The sequence below is a fragment of the Martes martes genome (genome assembly GCF_963455335.1).
Source record: "Martes martes genome assembly, chromosome: 7".
Classification (NCBI taxonomy): domain Eukaryota; kingdom Metazoa; phylum Chordata; class Mammalia; order Carnivora; family Mustelidae; genus Martes; species Martes martes.
In genome coordinates this window covers 54,114,327-54,133,238 of record NC_137894.1, presented here as the reverse complement: position 1 = coordinate 54,133,238, position 18,912 = coordinate 54,114,327, and the positions used below count along the sequence as shown (strand labels likewise).

The 18,912-nt window shown below is 42.1% G+C and overlaps 1 protein-coding gene across 2 annotated transcripts in view; it reads right to left on the bottom strand.

Moving 5' to 3' along the window:
* Positions 1-18,912, bottom strand: part of FMN1 (formin 1) — a gene marked incomplete at its 5' end in the record, with an annotated part of 364,844 nt that overhangs the window by 84,473 nt on the left and 261,459 nt on the right. For both annotated transcript variants that reach the window (XM_080809905.1, XM_080809906.1), the window contains one exon: positions 2,083-2,175. In XM_080809905.1, the coding sequence (XP_080666031.1) occupies positions 2,083-2,175 (93 nt within the window). The remainder of the gene's footprint in view (positions 1-2,082; positions 2,176-18,912) is intronic.

Here is an 18,912-nt window from a genome sequence, read left to right as displayed (position 1 = left end):
CCCCCAGAGATGCTGATGGGAGGTCTGCAGTTCAGCCTGGGTATCAAAATATTTTAAAAACTTTCCCCCGGGTGATTCTAGTCTACAGATAGGGTTGAGAATCACTGGTGTGGGGTTTTCCTAGAACATCTTACTGGCCACACACACAGAAAGGCCTTGCCTTTCTGACATATGGTCCAGTTTGCCTCCACTCAATTTCCTCTGTCAGAACAGACTAGTTAGTTTCTTGAGAAACCTCACAGAGAAGAAGCAAACACATAACCCCAAACAGTGATTTGCAAATTCCTTTTCTAAGGCACTGAAGATTTTCAAGGGTCTAAATCTGTTCGTACTTTCTCTTTCTCCAACAACAACAAAAATTAAGATTTGCAATAGAAGTTTTAAGCTGCTAGCTGGTTCCAAGAGAAAGGAGGATAAGGCCGTTATAGTATATAGGCCAGTAACACCTACATATATGTAGTGTAGAATTTTCCAGACGTAGAATAATAACAAGAATAAAAACAGAATCTAAGTACATATGAGCTTCATTTCAAGTTAATTCTACATAGGCCCAAAGCAGAAATGATTAATTCGGGGGTCAGCAAAAGGAAATCCTTCATGCTTTTTCTTCAGGCCATTTCGGTTACATTCACATGGCATAACCCTACAACAATGCATCTACTTCAACAAATCACATATAAAACAAACCTAACCTTAGTCACATAACACACAAGGGATAGAATCACTGCTCTTAGGATGGCAGTTTGTTGGATGACACTGCTTCCATCATCTATGAGGTTCAGCAGTGGCCAAGAGAGAACTCCCGACTTCCGCCTCAACACAAACAAGCGCTCGTCAAGGAGGAGGAAACAATGATCTCTGTGCCAAACAACAGCTAGAACAGAGTTCCTCTGATTCATGGACTGGGAATCTTCCTGCCAATTCCCAAGGTGGTTTGGCCATAGTTTATGGATTCATCCTCTTTAAATGGTCTTTTGTGGATGATCTGGTATCACGCGGCCTTATTAATAAATAGAAAGAGCATGTTGGTACTTCCCCAAAGGTTCCAACACGTTTTTCCTCTGACTTTCTAGCAAAGACATAAGCTCCCTCTAACTACCCCATGCTTTTTTTTATTGATATAATTGACGTATAACATATTAGTTTCAGGTGTACAACATGATCACTTATGTATATATTGCAAAATGATCATCACAGTAAGTGTAGTTAACATCCAACACCATGCATAGTTGCAACATAGTTTTCTTGTGATGAGGACTTTTAAGATCTACTCTCTTAGCAACTTTCAAATATACAATACAGTATTATTAATGACAGTCACCATGCTGGACGATACATTCCCACGACTTACTTATTTTATAACTACAAGTTTGTGCCGCATACTTATTTTTGTTTCACAGAGTAAAGTGGATTGAGAAATCCGAATAGGGAATAACCAACAGGCATTAAACTTCCACGGTCACTAACAGAGATCAACCAAAGTTCCCTATTCTTGCCAAAATCATGGAGGAAGAAAACAACTTCATAAGATTTCTAATAAGCGTGTCAATGGGCTAAGTAAGTGGTCTCTTGCATCTACCAACCCCAAAAGGCTAACGAGTGCCAAATGACGGGATGTGTGACATTCCCCTGGCCCCAATTTTCCATTTGGAAAAGGAATAAAAAAACACGATGCAAGTTTCCAAGATGCTACACTGTAAACCAGGGTTGGGATCACCATCCACCTGCTCAGGCTGACCGTAAACCTGAAAGGCATGACTGTATCAGTTCTGAACCTATTCGTGTGCCAGGTAACATGTACTGAGAATCCCCCGGGGCTCCATGAAGAGACAGAGTAAAAGTCTTCCCTTAAAAGATTTATAAGAACTAGAGTAATGTTAAAGGATTTGACATATTAAGAAGGATTTGAAAGGTGATATGGAAATAGCGGGACAATTCTATCTACACTGAGTACACAACCATGGTGGGAAGGTGGACTGGTGGAATCAGCAGAGCTGCTGGTGGTCAGCAGGGTTGAAAGCGGTTGTGCGCCTCAGGGAAAGATCCAAGTTTCGTGTATGTGCCGCTGACGCCGTCCCCTACCTTTCTGGAAGAACTCTTCTAGCTTGTCCTTGAAGGGCTGGAGGTACTCCTTTGGTGACTCCTTGCATACCACGATCATCTGTTTCTCACTGGCTGTGAAGGGAAGTTTGGAATTAGATTTGCTTAAGAACACGTATTTGTTGAGCTGCTGCTTTGTGCTACGCTCTGCAGGATTAATTGTGCAAAATCCTTATCGGTCATGATTTATCTTAATTCCAGGGGAAAAAAACAAAAACAGACACAACACATACAAACATACACACAAACATAGTGAGTTCACTCCACACCTCTCTTCAGGAACAAAGAAACGCACCACCTTCAACTTTCCTTTCAGAGATGCAGAGAAAGCTCTGACTTGGGACAGGAAAAGTATTATGCTTTTGGTCTCTCCAAAATTAAGGGAGGAAAAAACTACCGAATTCCCGGGGAATTAAAGGCCCTGATCCTCTTCAGATCCATACTCCAGAAACAGAGCTTGAAATAGATTTTGCAGCAATTCCCAGGCATCCGAATTGCCTAGAGCCACCCACATGCCAGGAGGAGGGCCAAGCCCAGTCCAGGGAAGCCCTCATCCTGCTTTCCATTCTCCCGCCCTTCCCATTAACACTCCCCTAGCACATGTGAAATCGTTTTCCATGTGATTTACTTCAGAGAGAATTTACAAACACATTGATAATTTCTCAGATGTAATATGTAACTTAGAATACAGTGCTTTTTTGACAACCACGCCCACCTCAAATCAGACAGTTCTGATTTGGTGATATGGAAACCACCCTAACCCACAGTTCCCCATCACAGTGGAAATGGCTAGAAATGCCATTTACGGAGATGGGGAAGAGTGGCAAGTGTGATCTTTTTACTGGGGAGATAAGATCAAGGGTGAACTCTAAGGCTTGTTAAGTTTTGTTTGGTCTGTGTGAATTACAAGGCAAAATCGTTCCCTAAAAGCAAAGTAGAGAAGATACAAGATGAGATAAAATTATGAGTGGGTGCTCTTTACTAATTAAATTCAAACTCCAGGCCCTTTATGTCACAGTACCATTTCTACCTTTCAGCTCTATTTCCCACATAAATTTGACCAACTAAACCAAAATTCTGCCACTTTTCTAAATGACGTCAGCCAACATTCCCACTTCCACATCTGCGATCGTGTGGTTCTCTGCCCAATCTGCTCATATCACATATATACCTACACCGCATTTGACAAAGTTCCACTCATCCTAAAAACCCTCTCTGACATGCTGCCAGCACCACGAAGTCCTTCTGTTTCCAAAGTTTTTGTAGCCTTTAAATTTCTCTAGTACCTGCTGTATGGTATTTATGCTTTACCTTTAATCATTTTCATTTGTGTATTCATATTAATCCCTGTGAAGCCATCATGCAAGTTTTATTAACTTGTCCCCAGACTTCTCTAGAGAGTTCCATGCACATCCGGCCAAAGTGTATGATTTCCTCATCTTAACTACGTTCTTTTTTTTTTTTTTTTAAGATTTTATTTATTTGACTGACAGATCACAAGTAGGCAGAGAGGCAGGCAGAGAGGGGCGGGGGAAGCAGGCTCCCTGCTGAGCAGAGAGCCCGCTGTGGGGCTTGATCCCAGGACCCTGGGATTATGACCTGAGCCAAGGCAGAAGCTTTAACCCACTGAGCCACCCAGGTGCCCCTCTTAGCTACATTCTTATGCGAAGGAAGGTTAAAAAAAATTTAGCAATGTTGACCTAAACTGAGAGTGGGCTTTCCAGGAGTGCAGTGTGACCTCCTCATCTTTCCCCTCCTTCCTCCCTTTCTAGGAGAGGTACAAGGGTCCCAGTCTCCACTCTGAAACAATGTGATTGTCCTAAGCTCATTTGAAAGCGTTCAGTGTTTTCGAAAGACCTCCAAAACATCTACTTCTTAATGGCGCAAGGCACAAGCAAAGTAGCCAAGATGATCTTCCAGATTGGGTCGTTCTGAGGGTAGGCCTAGAAGCAGGAGATTGGTCAAAAAACCTTTGGAAGATGTCTGCTTTCAAGAATTGGCATTTTTTTCCATGAACTTTCACAGACACATGAACCTTCCTGATGATATCCAGCTATGATTCTGAGAACACAGGTAGCCAGTTTAAAACAAAGCAGAAATTTCTTACAATATGAATTGGGAGAATCTTTAAATCCTTTAACAAGCCCCCTATTACATTCAAATTCCAACAGTTCCACTTACAGAGAACTATTTTGCATAAACACAAATAATATATGGTGAGGCCTGCCTGTACTTCGGTAAGAGGACATAACTGAACCCATTACAGTGATTTCTTGGAGGTCGCTTCTCCCTAGCCAAAGCAAAGCCAAAGGCAGATCTTGTTTTCCCAATAACAAAAGCAAAACCTTCACTTTTACCTGAATTAAAAAGTTGATCATTGTGGCTCTCCCTTTGTCCTGGCTGTGGTGACAGAGCCCGCGGGGTGCATCAAATAGCTCAGATTTTATTGAGGCCCTAAGGTGGTATGGTAAAGGGCTTGTGCTTGGATCAAGAGTCCTACCGGGCTCAAGTGGACTGTGGCTTGTCTCTTTCATCTGCAAGATGGAGACCCCCTGACTGATAGGAAATCAGAATTAAGTGAGATGACACACATAAAATGGTTTGCGCGATGCCTGACACTGGCAAGGGGCCTCATAAAGATTATCTGTTATTTTTATGATTTAGTAAAATTGGTCAGGAAACACACCCCAATCAGAATGGCAAGGGAGTCATGGCTGAGAACCAGTGCATGCACCGTATTTATAGAAAAGAGCCCCCCCAGCCCCGGCAAATCTCCTGTTTAGAATACAGGGATAATGATTTCTGTTCCCCTGCTGAAGTTGTACCGCCTACCGTTAGGATTCTTTGAAGAAACTCTGAGAAAGATGAATGAAGGATGAAGCAAGAGCCCTGGGCGGCTAAGCCTCGCTGTTCTGAAATCAGGACCTGAAGCCAGCACGCACCGCAGCATCTCCCCTGCTGGGCTAGGAGGTCCTCTCTGCACCCTGACAAGCCCAGCCTCCCACGTGGCCAGTTAGAATGAAACTTCTCTCTGGGATCAGAGCAGATGGCTGCCCTCTGACCAACCCACCAGATGGTCTCCACACAGTCGAAAGTTCCAGTGGACAGGCAACTCACCCGCTCCCACTTATTCACGCGGCAAATCTGAGAGGCTTTCTGGCAGACCAATGGGAGACCTGAAAACTAATCACTATGACACCGGAGACCCGAAGTGCACAAAGGAGAAAGGTCACTGGCAAATCCAGAACCGTTTTTTATTGTCCAACCCGAGGGCGTGTATTCAATGTCACCAGACCACCAAGGCTGCCTTGCATGCAGGCTGTGCCAGGAGTTCCAGTGTTGAAAGCCAAAGTCACCCAACATTCGCTTTCTCGTTACCTACTACATTTTTGGCAGAATTAAAAATATATTGATCCCTGAAGTTGGCTACTAAACGGTCATTGTGAGAGATACATTAAATATGGACAACCAAAACATAATGGAATAATGGACACCAGATTTGAGAGAGTTATTTTAACTCACTGAAAAGTTGAGGGCTTGTGAAGCATTTTAGTGAAAGATAAGGCCTTGTGTGTTTTAACATTTCAGGTATTAGACTGTTACGGCCATAGGTGGTTGTCTGCTTTTTTTGTTTTTGACCTCTATGAACAAGGAATAAAGTTTGTTGGAGCCACTGAATGAGCACGGTTAGGTTACAAGGATAAAGAGGCAAGGCCCAGATAGAATTAATCAAAACCTAAGACATGTTGAATTGCTCAAATGTACATGGGCAGTTTTTCGAACATGGAACGTTTCTCTCTCTGAGTTGAAGGACCTGTGGGCTTAGTGGAGCCAGGATACATTTTTAGAGGAAAGGAGAGATTCATTTGGACTCTGCTTTTTCAGTCTGGAATTCTCTCTTCTCTGCTTACCTAATTCTTACCTCGCCCCTTCTGTGGTTCTGTGCAAGTTTTACCTCTCCCTCAGTTTTACGAGATGCCCATCTTTCCAAAAGCCCCAAACTTCAAGGATCATGATAGAGGATTTTTGTAACAACATACAGAACTGTGACTGAGCAGATTTTTAAGATTATCAGTGGCGTTTTCGTGAGAGATACCAATCAGAGTCAGATACGAAGGGCATAGAATGTTGGGTTGAGGAGTTTATCCTCAAGGAATTCACTCAACAAATAACAAATAACAAATCAATTCACCAATCCCTGTGTGTGCCAACTGTGTGCCACAATTTGTACTTGGTAGTGAGGACATATCAGTGACAAAAAACAGACTAAAATCCCTGCCCTCAAACATCGTAGTGAATAGGTCAGCAACAGCAGTTAGTTAATGGGGAAGGCACATAGCAATTTCTCTTTCTAGTAATTTGAACTGCATGCAAACAATATGAATCATTACCTTCCATATTAACATACTGTACTCTAGGGTCTCTTTTTAGTAATACTAGGACAGTACAGTGTCCTTTCTAGTGTTTTCCATGTGAAACACACACGTGCATGCACGTACACACACATACGCAGACAGAGATTTTAGTTTTCTACTCCAAAACACGCTTTTACCAAAAGAAACTAAAGAGGGGTGCCTGGGTGGCTTGGTGCATTGAGCCTCTGCCTTCGGCTCGGGTTGTGGTCTTGGGGTCCTGGGATCGAGCCCCGCATCAGGGGGGTCTCTGCTCAGTGGGGAGCCTGCTTCACCTTCTCTCTCTGCCTGCCTCTCTGCCTACCTGTGATTTCTGTCAAAAAAAAAAAAACTTAAAAAAAAAAGAAACTAAACACAAAATTCAGGGATCAAAAGTACAATATTAGCACAATAAACCTACACAGTTCTTTTTCATGGTATTGGCCTTGAACTGAATGGCTAGGGAATTATATTAAATCCAATGCATTAAAATAGTAAAATAAAAACAGCTTTTGGCCAGCTATAATTCAGGGATTTCTATGGAAGGGGAAAATTATACATAAAGTGAGTAAAATATTAAGAATTTTTAAACTTTGGTTAGTAAAGGTAGGCAGAAAAGAGAGTGTACTATTTTACGGTTATTTTCCATAGCTTTTTTAAAAAAGGCTACACAAAGGAAGACTTCATGTTGATTTAAGTCAAACACAAATGATAAAAGATTGAAATTTTTAAAATGCCTATCTCAAGTTCCTGAGCTCTGACGCTAAATATTGGGGATGGGGAGACATTTTAAGGCTTAGTGTGGTGAGTGGTATCAGAAGAAAATCCTGGGGTGGGGGATATAGAAAATCTACTCTAGAAGAGACTTGATTATATTCCCTAGGGGACATCTAGACACATTCTGTTAAAGAGCCCCCCCACCTTGAAAGCCAGATTTCTGGGCTTGAATCAGACCACTGTACATAAATGACCCTGGTGTGGACAACCTATATGTATGTAATCAAAGGTGTTTTCATTCTTTGCCCTTCGTTTAGGAATTCAACTGGTATAATTATTATGTCTAAATCATTCCTCATAGTGACTGTATTCATCCACAGGAAAAAATCTGTATCCAGAGTGGCCAAAAATTTGGCTGGGCAATGGGGTATTAGGAGTGAAACCACAGGCCTTACATACCTGGTACCTGGGACAGAATGTTACCGCAGAATAATGTAGCCGACACACACCAGTGCTGCTTTGCGTCCCTACATAGGGTTTATGCCTCCAAAGCCGATTAGAACATTATGCTGAGTGAAGGAAGCCCATCACAAAAACTGCATATTATATAATTCCATTTATATGAAATGACCAGAATAAGCCAATCAAGAGAGACTGAAAGTAGATGATGGTTGCCTAGGGCTCAGGGAAGAAAGGATGGAGAAATTGAGGAGGTGATGATGTTTCTTTTTGGGGTAATGAAAATGTTCTAAAATTGTCTGTGGTGATGGTAGCATGACTCTGTGAACACACCAAAAATCTTTCAATTGTACATTTTAAATGGCTGAATTATGTGGAATGTGATTATATCTCAATAAAGTCATTTTTTTAAAAAAGCTAATTAGAAATTCTTGAGTCCTTTTTTTTTTTTAAAGATTTTATTTATTTATTTGACAGACAGAGATCACAAGTAGGCAGAGAGGCAGACAGAGAGAGGGGAAGGGAAGCAGGCTCCCCGCTGAGCAGAGAGCCCGATGTGGGGCTCGATCCCAGGACCCTGAGATCATGACCTGAGCCGAAGGCAGAGGCTCTAACCCACTGAGCCACCCAGGCGCCCGAAATTCTTGAGTCCTTAACTGGAACTGTAATGAGCAATTAAGTGAAGAATGTCCTTCTTGTGCTATTTTTGCAGGGTAAAGTGTTTTTTCAACTCACAGATGTGACTGTGCCTTCAACAGTAATCTTTATTAACCATGGATCTGAAGTGGGAAATGAGTTTCAAATACCCCTGTACTTGAGAAATCAAACACATTCGTCTTCAAAAGGTACCAATAAATGTTATCAAAGTAAAAGACCCATTAATAAATAATTAGACTTCAGATAAATACTAGCAAGACACTTAAATAATTTGTTAACTTTTAAAGAGATTCCAAACAAGAGCTTTGGTATTTTCTTAATGGTATAATGCTTAACGTTTATGAGTATATCTATGATATCTACATGCATTATCAACAAACAATACTTCAGAACATCATCTTCCTTGGAGTACTCTTAATCTAAAGATACACTTGTTCAAAATATTTTTTAAAGGGGGGGGGGCGCCTGGGTTAAAGCCTCTGCCTTCAGCTCAGGTCATGATCCCGGGGTCCTGGGAGCAAGCCTCGCATCAGGCTCTCTGCTCAGCGGGGAGCCTGCTACCCTCTCTCTCTCTGCTTGCTTCTGTCTACTTGTGATCTCTGTCAAATAAATAAACAAAATCTTAAAAAAAAAATAAAGATACATTTTTTCTTCGTTTTCCATACCCTTTATTGACTGGGAAAGTTATTAAATACCTATCAGTTTCTTGATATGTAAAATTTCACGAGGAGTAAATGAAAAGTACACGAAAAGCCCTTTGTGTATTGAGCAGTAAAATGCTATCTGCAATATTCTTTACCTGTTTGAAATATTCAAACACTGCTAAGCCCAGCTAGATAGCACATTGTACATGGCTTTCCTCTTTTGATTTCCAGTAACAAGGGAACCCTACCAACCACCCCACAGACTCTTTGAATTATGTTGACATTCCTGATATTATGTGTTTAGTAAACAAATCATTATGTTATAAATACCATAATCCCTTTCACAGCCAAACCATCTTTTAAGAATTGCTTAGGCTCACTTTTTCTATTTCTCACTGTGTACTTCCAGACCCATTGAAATTCACCTTACCCCTATGATGAAACTGAGAAAATGCTCTCATGTCACCAAGGAACCCATCTTACCCATTCTGCCTCCCCCCACCCTTTCTAATCTCGTCTTGGCTCACTGCCCAGCAGGATTCCACTCCGTTGAACCCTTGGTCTTCCCGAAATACTTTGTCCCCTAGCTCTGTGCCCCCACCCTTGGCTTCCTCCCACCTCTGACCACCCTCTCTCTTTTGCAGCCTCATCCTTCTGTACTCAACCATTCCATGAGAAAGTTCTTTACCATTTCTTTTCTTGTTATGCTATGTTCTCTACTTCGAGAAAATCTCATGTAGCTAAACACTGCAGTAACCATCACTAGGACTGTGACTCCCAAGGTGACAAGTCTAGAACACGGTTTCACCTCCAAAAGAGCTTTTGAATCTGTCACTCCCCACCAGGCTGCCTTAGTATCTTCTTACCTGGTTCTTCCCACATCTACCCTTGCCTCCTTTGATTTGCTCCTCACAGTGAAGTCAGTGATCTTTATAAAGCATACATCTGATCATATCAATCCCCTGCTTAAACCTGCCAGTGGCTTCCATTACTCCTACAGATTGGCCCTTCCCAGGCCCTGTATGGCCTGCCTCCCTCTACTGTTCTGGCCACACTCTGTGCTCTAGCCACATGGTCCTCTCCCAGTTCTTCCAAATATGATCAGTTCCCTCCCACCACCAGTGTTTTCCTTTGCCAGTGACATTCTCCTCTACTGCTAGTAACCAGGCCTAGGTAGTGGTTAGTCATTGCTTTGATCTCGGCTCAAAGGTCACCTCATCACTATTTCTTTTCAACCCTCTACTCCATACTAAGGAGGTCTTCTCTGTTACAGTCTTGTAGCACTGTATACTTCTCCTTTGTAACTTTCATGATTGGCCATCTCTCTTGTTAGGCGGAAGGAGGGTACTTTGTATACTGTTCTATCCCCAGCATCTACTATAATGTCTAGCCCATAGAAGATACTCAGCAACCATTTGCTAAATAATGAATACATTACCAAATGAGTAGAGGGAGGTCTTACACAATATACCTGCAGTACAGATCTTAATGCCTTGATAGCGTTTGGCTCTCGTATCACACACACATACACAGACATGTATATAAACACAGATACATCAAAAATCTCTATCTTTATGTGTATATGTCTAACTGAGGTAGGTAGATGTAGGGGCTGGAGAAAACACAAGTAGACTAGATATCATGCCATTTTCATTCACATTCATTCATTCAGATATGAGATACCAGTTTTTTTTTTTTCAATCTCAAAAGCTAACTTCAGAATTCTTAGACAGGAAATAGTCATTACTGGAAACAAATATCTTTGATTCATTCTTGGGGCCAAGCACCTCACCATCCCCAGATGAGGGCTTGGGTGGGTGTTATCTGAGAATCTGGCTTCAGGGAAATGAGATGCTGTCTTTAATAAGAGAGAAAGAAGAGTTTGGGTCTCTTTCAGAAGGCAAGATGGAAACAGAGAAGGATAGCAAGAGAGGAATAAAGGAATTGGTGACATCTGGTCTCATAGTTTCATAGTTTCATTATGGTGACATAGTTTCAGTAAAGACTCCTGAACTCACAGTGCTTGCTGTGAGCATGGGCTGTGAATGCTGAAGAAGGGACTGAATTTTACACTGAGTTTAGACCACACACAGAGCAAAGACCCCTTACAAGGAGGTAGAGGTTCCCCCATGAACCCCTCCGGTCCTCTTTCTGTCAAATCTTACAGATAGGTTTGTTTTTCCACAGAGATGGGATTTTGGAGTAAATTGTTCTTAGATCACAGGAGACAGGGTGGTTTCCAGCCCTACTACGCATATACACAAATTACACAAATATTCATGCCTTCAAAATATTGAGTATCTATACTAGGGCACTATGTGAAATGTTGAGGGGCAAACCCATTTAACCAGAACTATTGGTCATCTCTCCTCCAAAAATTTTCATAAGAATCTAGAAACAGAGACAGACAAGGAAACCTACAAATTGTAGTATAGCCCAGTGTCATGGGACTCGGGGTAGGGGTTTCCAACTCAGATCCGGGTTGGGAGGTGGTGGCCAGGGAAAGTTCTCCGAAATAGTTAAGTTATGAGTTCAGCTGCAAAGGTCAGGAGGAGTTAGCCAGTCAGCCAAGGAGAATGAAGGAAGAGGGAAGTAGTTTCAGAAAGAGGAAATATGATGAGTAAAAGTAAAGCATGATAGGAATGCATAGGTCTCCTGAGATAAGTTAAGTGGCAATAGATAGTATTGATTGGCCCTCAGGGACACAGGGCTGTTCTCCTTCTCAGATCTTCAGTGTCCTGTGGCTAGATTTTGATTCAAAGGAACTGGATTCAAGGAACTGGAACCACCCGGATTGGGGGAAAGGAAGTCACGAAGTGCCAGAGAAGTAGGAGGCTTGTCATTTTAAATACAGCGGTCAGGAAAAGTCTCACTGTGAGGATATTTGGCTAGAGACTTGACCAGAGTAAGGGCGAGAGCCGTGAGTAAATCTGAGGGAAATCAGGAGTGTTATTTAGGACATGTTAAGTCTGCGATGTCCATTAGGTACTCACATTATATATAAAAGCCTGCAGTTTAGGCTGCATGGTTGGGATAGAAGAATGTAGCCAGAGAAGGGGTTGCAGGACAAACCCTGGGGCACACAGGCAGTGGAGGAGAGGTGAGCAGCTGGACAGAAAAGTAGGGGTGTGGAGTCACATGATCTCAGAGGATCCCAGCATTGCAAGAAAAAAAAGGGCTGTCAGCTCTGTGCAGTGCTGTTGAAAAGTCAAGAAGACAGAGACGTGACCACTGATTATAGAAACATGGAGGACTCTGGTCTTCTAAAAAGCAGTTTTAGCATTAGAAGGATAGAAAGAGGAAGCCAAGTTGGGGAGGGGTGAAGTGAATAGAGACAGATTCCATAGTCACTTGTTTAAGAAGTGAAGCTAGAAAAAGAATAGCAATGAAGAAAATCTTTCCATCCAGGAGGATATTATCTAGAGCTACTCTGATCAAGAGTGGGTGCCCCTTTCCCCAGAGGAATGTTGTGTAAAAAGAAACCCACCAGGAAGCTTGAGCCCAGGGGAATCCCATGATGCTGATTCACTTCACAGAGGGAGGCTGCCCAAGATCAAATTCACCTTAATGTCCCATGATCATGAGTATTCTCCATGAAAAAATTTAAGCAGAAGTGACAGGGCCAAGTGAGGACATGCCAACGTGCTTTAGGACTTTTGGAAAGCCTTTGCGAAGCTGGGCCACTGACCACAGTCTTTGCACGAAATTGTCTAAAGCACTATTCAAAAGTCCCTCCTGTCAAACATCACAGCTGAGTCAGAATTTGCACTGTGATGATGATGTGGTTATAGACGCAGCCTTGGTCTGTGAGACATTAGTACGAAAAATATTCATTAATCACCTACTCATAAGTAGGCCTAAATATAGACGGATTGGGCATGACTTGATTTATAGGGTGTTACGCGATCCACCCTTTTATTTAAAAATATCCCTTCCCATGGTTTGCATGACAATCATCACCACCAGAAGTTTTGCCTCGAACTGAAGATGCTACCTCCAGAGGATCTTTTCAGACATGAATATATATTAGTTAAAAAAAGGAAACACTATCAAGGAAGAATTCATTACCACCTTAGTATAAATTTATTTCTCAGACTCGACTGAAAAAGCTAGGGATTTTAAGCAATAGACGGGGGAAAGTTGTGTTTTATGGAAGAAAAAGGCATATTCAGCAAGGTTCTGATCTTAGTTAGACAGTATGGTTGGGAAGCCTTAGGCAGGCAGCCACAAACACAAAGTTCCCAAGGATCGGAAGGACAAGGGGACTCATCTTGGGGAGGAGAGCAGCAAGTCCCTTCTAAAATGTTTTAGGAAGCTAACACACACACACAGAAAGAAAGGTGAAAAATATTTACACCCCCTCCCCCCCAAAAGTAGGAAAAGAATCCTTCCGGACACCATGACCAAGAACAGTCACCATTTAATACTTGGGTCCCTTTTTTAAGTGTCTTGGCCTCTGTATCACACACTCCTGTCCATAATTTTACAAGGACTGGTTTTATATATTATTTTTATACACTTTTATTTGATACAGAAATTTATGTGCCATTGTTCTTCCTATTAAAGATATCACACATACTTTCTCATATTATTTCACAGAATTCACAAGCATTGAGTTTAATACCCATATCGAATTTCATTGAGTGGATGTACCCTAGTTTATCTATTAGTGCCCTTGCAGCGGAACAGTAAAGTCCCTCCTACCTTATTCTTGTAATCACTCAGGCTTTAAGTCACATCTGTGCCCATAAAAACTTACTCCGTTTAAGACTGCTTCTTTAGGGTAGATTTGAGAAGTGGAATTACGGCTCAAACAGGAAAAATGTTGTTAGGGTTCTTGATACATAATGGCACCAAACTGCTTTTGGTACAACACAGATTATACCAAAATGGGAAAGATGAAGGAGAGAAATTTTTGAAAATAAAATTGTGCCTTCTGTACCACTTTGCAGAGGTAAGCCACAATCGTGCCTATCATTGTAATACAGTGGCCGTGGTCCCTGCATTTGAAGCAATTACACTCTAGAATGGGAAACACTGAGATGACCATCCATGCTTTGAGGGAGTTTACTCAAAGGTGACAATAACTGGTGACATACAAACCCTGATACAAAATAATCTGGGATTTTTTTAAAAAGATTTTATTTATTTATTTGACAGAGATCACAAGAGGCAGAGAGGCAGGCAGAGAGAGAAGGGGAAGCAGGCTCCCCGCTGAGCAGAGAGCCCGATGCGGGGCTCGATCCCAGGATACCGGGATCATGACCTGAGCTGAAGGCAGAGGCTTTAACCCACTGAGCCACCCAGGTGCCCCTAAAATAATCTGGGATTAACCACAACATGAGGTGAGGTTTGGGACCTGTGCACGAAAGCAGCCTTTTGGATAAGCCCTCTGTGCGCCATTTAATTTGAATGTAAATTGCACTATTGCCAACACCATTGGAATTATCTGAATGGCGGCGGCGGAGAGTCTTCAGGCCTTTTTACATTAAACACTCAGACTTCTGAGATATACATTTATATAATTATAAACACATTATTTTAAGAGGCTCAGACCTGTGAAGCAACAATATCAAATGGTCTGGACACATGACTAAAATCCAAGCCATTTGTGGAGGGGAGAGAGAACCTGCATTTTCGGACAACCAATGGAGTATTGCAGTAAGGAGTGTCTTTTGTGAAAATTAAGAGGTCGCTGGTAGAATCAGAGCAAAGCTCCACTGGTAGTGTGCCTCATTCTCACAGAAATTATATTTGTGGTCAAGCAATACATCCTGCTCGTTGCTCAAACTGGTTTCCCCGTAGAAATGCTTAAATAAAAAAAAAGAAAGAAAACAAAAAACAAAACAAAACAAAACAAAACTCCTCTGGAGCCAATTGCTTATCACATGGTATTTTTTACTAAAATTAAGTGACAGATTCTCTCATACATATAAGTCTTGAAGGCAACAGGCCTGCCTCTTTCAGATTCATCTTAGGACTATTTCCTTCCAGCAAGGCAATCTCGGGCTACAAAGAGACCAGTGATTAAGATACATGAGCCCCATTAGCTGAAAGCAACCTGTTTCCACATGGCTCTACCAGGACTGCTGTAAGCTTCGGCAATGTCTCTGACCCCCAGGCCTACGTTCCCTTCTCGGCCTCTATGGGTTAGTCACATTAACCATAATTTTCTGCTCTGCGGAGTGTTTACATCTAGATAAGCCATGAAGAAATTAAAAAAAAAAAAAACCAAGAAAAGAAAAAAAGATGGAAAGGCATAAGGAGAAGAGAGTAAAGGATGGAAAGTTATTTTAAAATACACAGCATAAACCGGCGGTTGGATTCCGGTATCTATTCCTGGCTACAGGAATCACTGGCAAAACACGAAGCTGGCAACAACCCCTAATCAGTTTGCCACTGTTTTCAGATTTAATGCAATATTTGGCTCAGACGTTTAAAAAAAATCCCCTATTCCAGCTAAAATATTTACACAGTCCTATGTGTCTCACTTAATGCCTGTTAAGCAATCATCTTTTAAAACTCCGCAGACACTTGTAAATCTGTCGGGAGAACTGCGGCCTATAAACAAGCCTTCATATAAAGAGGGCTGCACTGTCAGTTTGCTGGGAGTTGGGATTTCTTCAGATTGTTTGAAAATAAAGTTGAGAATCAGAAATAGTTTAGAGTGGGTAACAGAGTGGCCGATCGACTGGCTGGCGGGATGCTGTCAGTGGTATTAACGGGAAGCCACCAGACACTGACCTCAGCTATTTAAAGTCCTGCTCTCCTGTAAACCTGTCATTGATCCTACCTCTTTGTTGAATTATGGCACAGGGAAAGTGACTGGTCCTGCAGCCCCGGTAGTCTGCATCCCAGGGTCTGGCGGGTTAGAGAAGGTGAGCTGGTGAGGTCTGCAAAGGGAGGCTGTTTCTTGGTTATGTGGGTACATTGGAGTGTGTCAGGAAGGATGGGGACTCTTAGAGGAAAAGGGGAGATTCTGGGCAGGGCTGAAATGGGGGCCCAAAGGAGACAGCAGAAAGCCTGAGGAAAAAGCAGTATCCCCTGGGAGAGGCTAGGCATAACAGATTCCTAAAGGCCTATTAAAACTCCCTAAAGTCTTCAGCCCCCATGTCAATGAGCCCACGTCTTCAGCCCTGATGTCATGGAAAGGCAAGGGAGGCCTACGTGAAGCCCCCTCCTGCTGGCCTGGGGAGCCCCAGGAACTTGTCCAGGTCTTCCAGATGAGTCAGGTGCTTGTGACAAGACTGTGTTCAATTGTTTAATTATTCCTATTAGATTAGCTGCCTTTTTAGTTTTACTCCATGTCACTGACTTCAACACGCCATTGACTGTGATTCACAATTAACTTTATAATAGCTCCAAGGAGGAAAAAGAATATATTAAAGGTATATGCCAGTTTAACAATAAGCCCCAGCTTAAATCACTCAGTTTGTGGGGGAGGTGGTTAGGGAGAAGAGGAGTCCTGGAATGAGAAAACAAATGAGGTATTTGTAGCTCGGAGGTCTCGGGCCTTGAACAGGAGGTGGCAAAGATTCGTTGGTTCTCTTTATGGTATCACAATCAGGAAGGGCTTTACAAATGTTTTTGTGAGTCTACAGGACAGCTGGAGGGCAAGTTCTGCTCACCTTCTCCACCCCTGTCAGATAGCAAGTTTTAATCAGTGTTTCGAGGGACTGATTGCTGTGCTCGAGAGAAGAGAAATCAGAAGACTAAGTAGGAATACATTTCTCCTCCAGAAAATGAGGGTAACACTTGCTCTTAAAATGTGTTTATAAATGACTTGATATTTCAGTAAGTTTATTTAAAATTAGCAGCTAACTCAGGGCTTTGAATAAATATTTGCTAAACAAATGAACTGATTGAAAAGGTCAAACAAGGCCCTCCTCATATTTTGGAGGGTTTGGGGTTTTTTTTTGTTTTTTGTTTTTTTCAAATACCTGGAAATTTGACAGTGTTTTTAAAGTTCATCAAAATAGTCAAGAAAAATGTTGTAAAAAAAAAACAAAACACAAGTCAAATTAGCAGTTTTAGTGCATCAGCCATTATAGATTTTCCCTGGGCTTTCCTCCTTCTGTAAGTTTTGGCACCAGGGAAGTCACTGGTTTAATGGTGCCTGGTTGTCTACGCGGAGTTGGACATACTGCTTTTTATCTCTGTACCCAATAATTCTTTGAAAATTAGATCAAGTTCTCGATGTGTATGATTGATAACAAATGGCCCTTAATGGCCGAAGGTGTCTTGGACCCTTGTCTGCTTTATGTGTCTCATTTTATTCAAGAGCACAGTCAAGAATTCTATGAGCTCAGTCCCACTACTATCCCTTTTGTTAGCTAAGGATGAGGAAAATTTCACAGACACTGTGGCTATGTGAGAATCTGAACCCAGGGCTGTCAGACCCGCTGGCCTTATGCTATCCAGCCTCCCACCCCAACAACCTACAGGGAAGTTCCAGAAACAACGTGAAGTACCCATGAATGTTAAGGAACAAGGCAATAAAAGCTGAAAATCACCCAGTACTACCAGTGGGGACTCCTTCAGTTTAAATGGAGAAACAGAAGGCCATGGGAGGTCAGCTGAAGTTTATGTTATTAAGTGGCACAGAAGAAACTCAGAGCTGGGCTGCGGACTCCCAGGTCACTGATCTCCCCATGGGTACCTAAAGAGCAGAGTCACAGTCCATGACCTCTCTCCATTCTTAGACCTGCACCAAGGCCAAGAAATCTGGGAAGAAATCTGGAAGAGATAAGGACCTTGGCAAAAACTCCAGTCCCCTTTGCTGGGGCTGAAGAGGTCTCCCTCCAACCTCACTCATTTTGCTGTCTGACAGGAAGAGAATCCATTTGTGGACTGTGAATCTTCCACAGGGTCCAAGATACACAATTTACTTGGGCAGAAAAATATTTTGATATTCACAAAACCACCCACAAATCTCTTTCTGTGAAGAAATGTTTTGACCTGACACAAGTTTATGGTTAACGCAGCATCAGCTCTGGCTTGGTAATCAGAAGACCCAGGCTCCATGCTGGCCATTCTGCTTCCGGTCTTGGATACCCATCTTCTCTGCTATATTGGCCTGTCCCAGTGGCTTCAAAGAGTGAAGCTACGTACACAGGTGGGGTATTACCATGATAACTACACCAATATCTTTTTCTTTTTCTTCAAATGGGAATGTGAAAGGCACTTCATTAATGGACTTGCCAAATCAATGCTACTTTCTATTCCTCCTGCCCGATTCCCAGAGCACACGGAAAGCTTGTAGGTGAAAGGTCACTCTCTGGCTTTACTGAGCAATTCTCCCTACCATTTAGTAGAATCTTGATCAAGACCAGTTGTGTTTTTTCCAAACCTATTTATGGAAGTTGTCCTTTTTATTGAATTACACAGTTGAAAAAAAATTTTTTTTAAGATTTCATTTTTCAGTAATCTCTACACCCAATGTGAGGCTTGAACTGAGAACCTCCAGATCAAGAATTGCATTGCTCCCTTGACTGAGCCAGCCGGGCGCCCTTGTAATTATGTGATTTAATTGTTTGAGGGTACTCTGTCACAATGTGAGTGTGAAAAAGCATTATTTCTGCAAATGTAAGTGGAAGCTGCTGAAAAATTGCTGTCAACTGTAGCTGCGAGAGAACAGTGGAGATGAGGGAGACATGGCAACTCAGTGCCCTGCGGTACTTGGGTTTGGGACCCGGAACAGAAAGTGGACATTAGTGGGAAAAAACTGGTGAAATCCAAAGAGATATTAGAATTTAGTTAATTGAAATGTATCAGGGCCAGTTTCGTAGTTTTGATGGATACATCACAACAAAAAGTGGTTAACATAATAATTAATGCTCGGGAAACTGGATAAGGGCTCTATGAGCATTCTATACTATTCCTGCAAATTTTCTGAACCTAAGTTGGTTCCAAATTAAAAATAAAAAGTTCATTCTTAAAAAGGT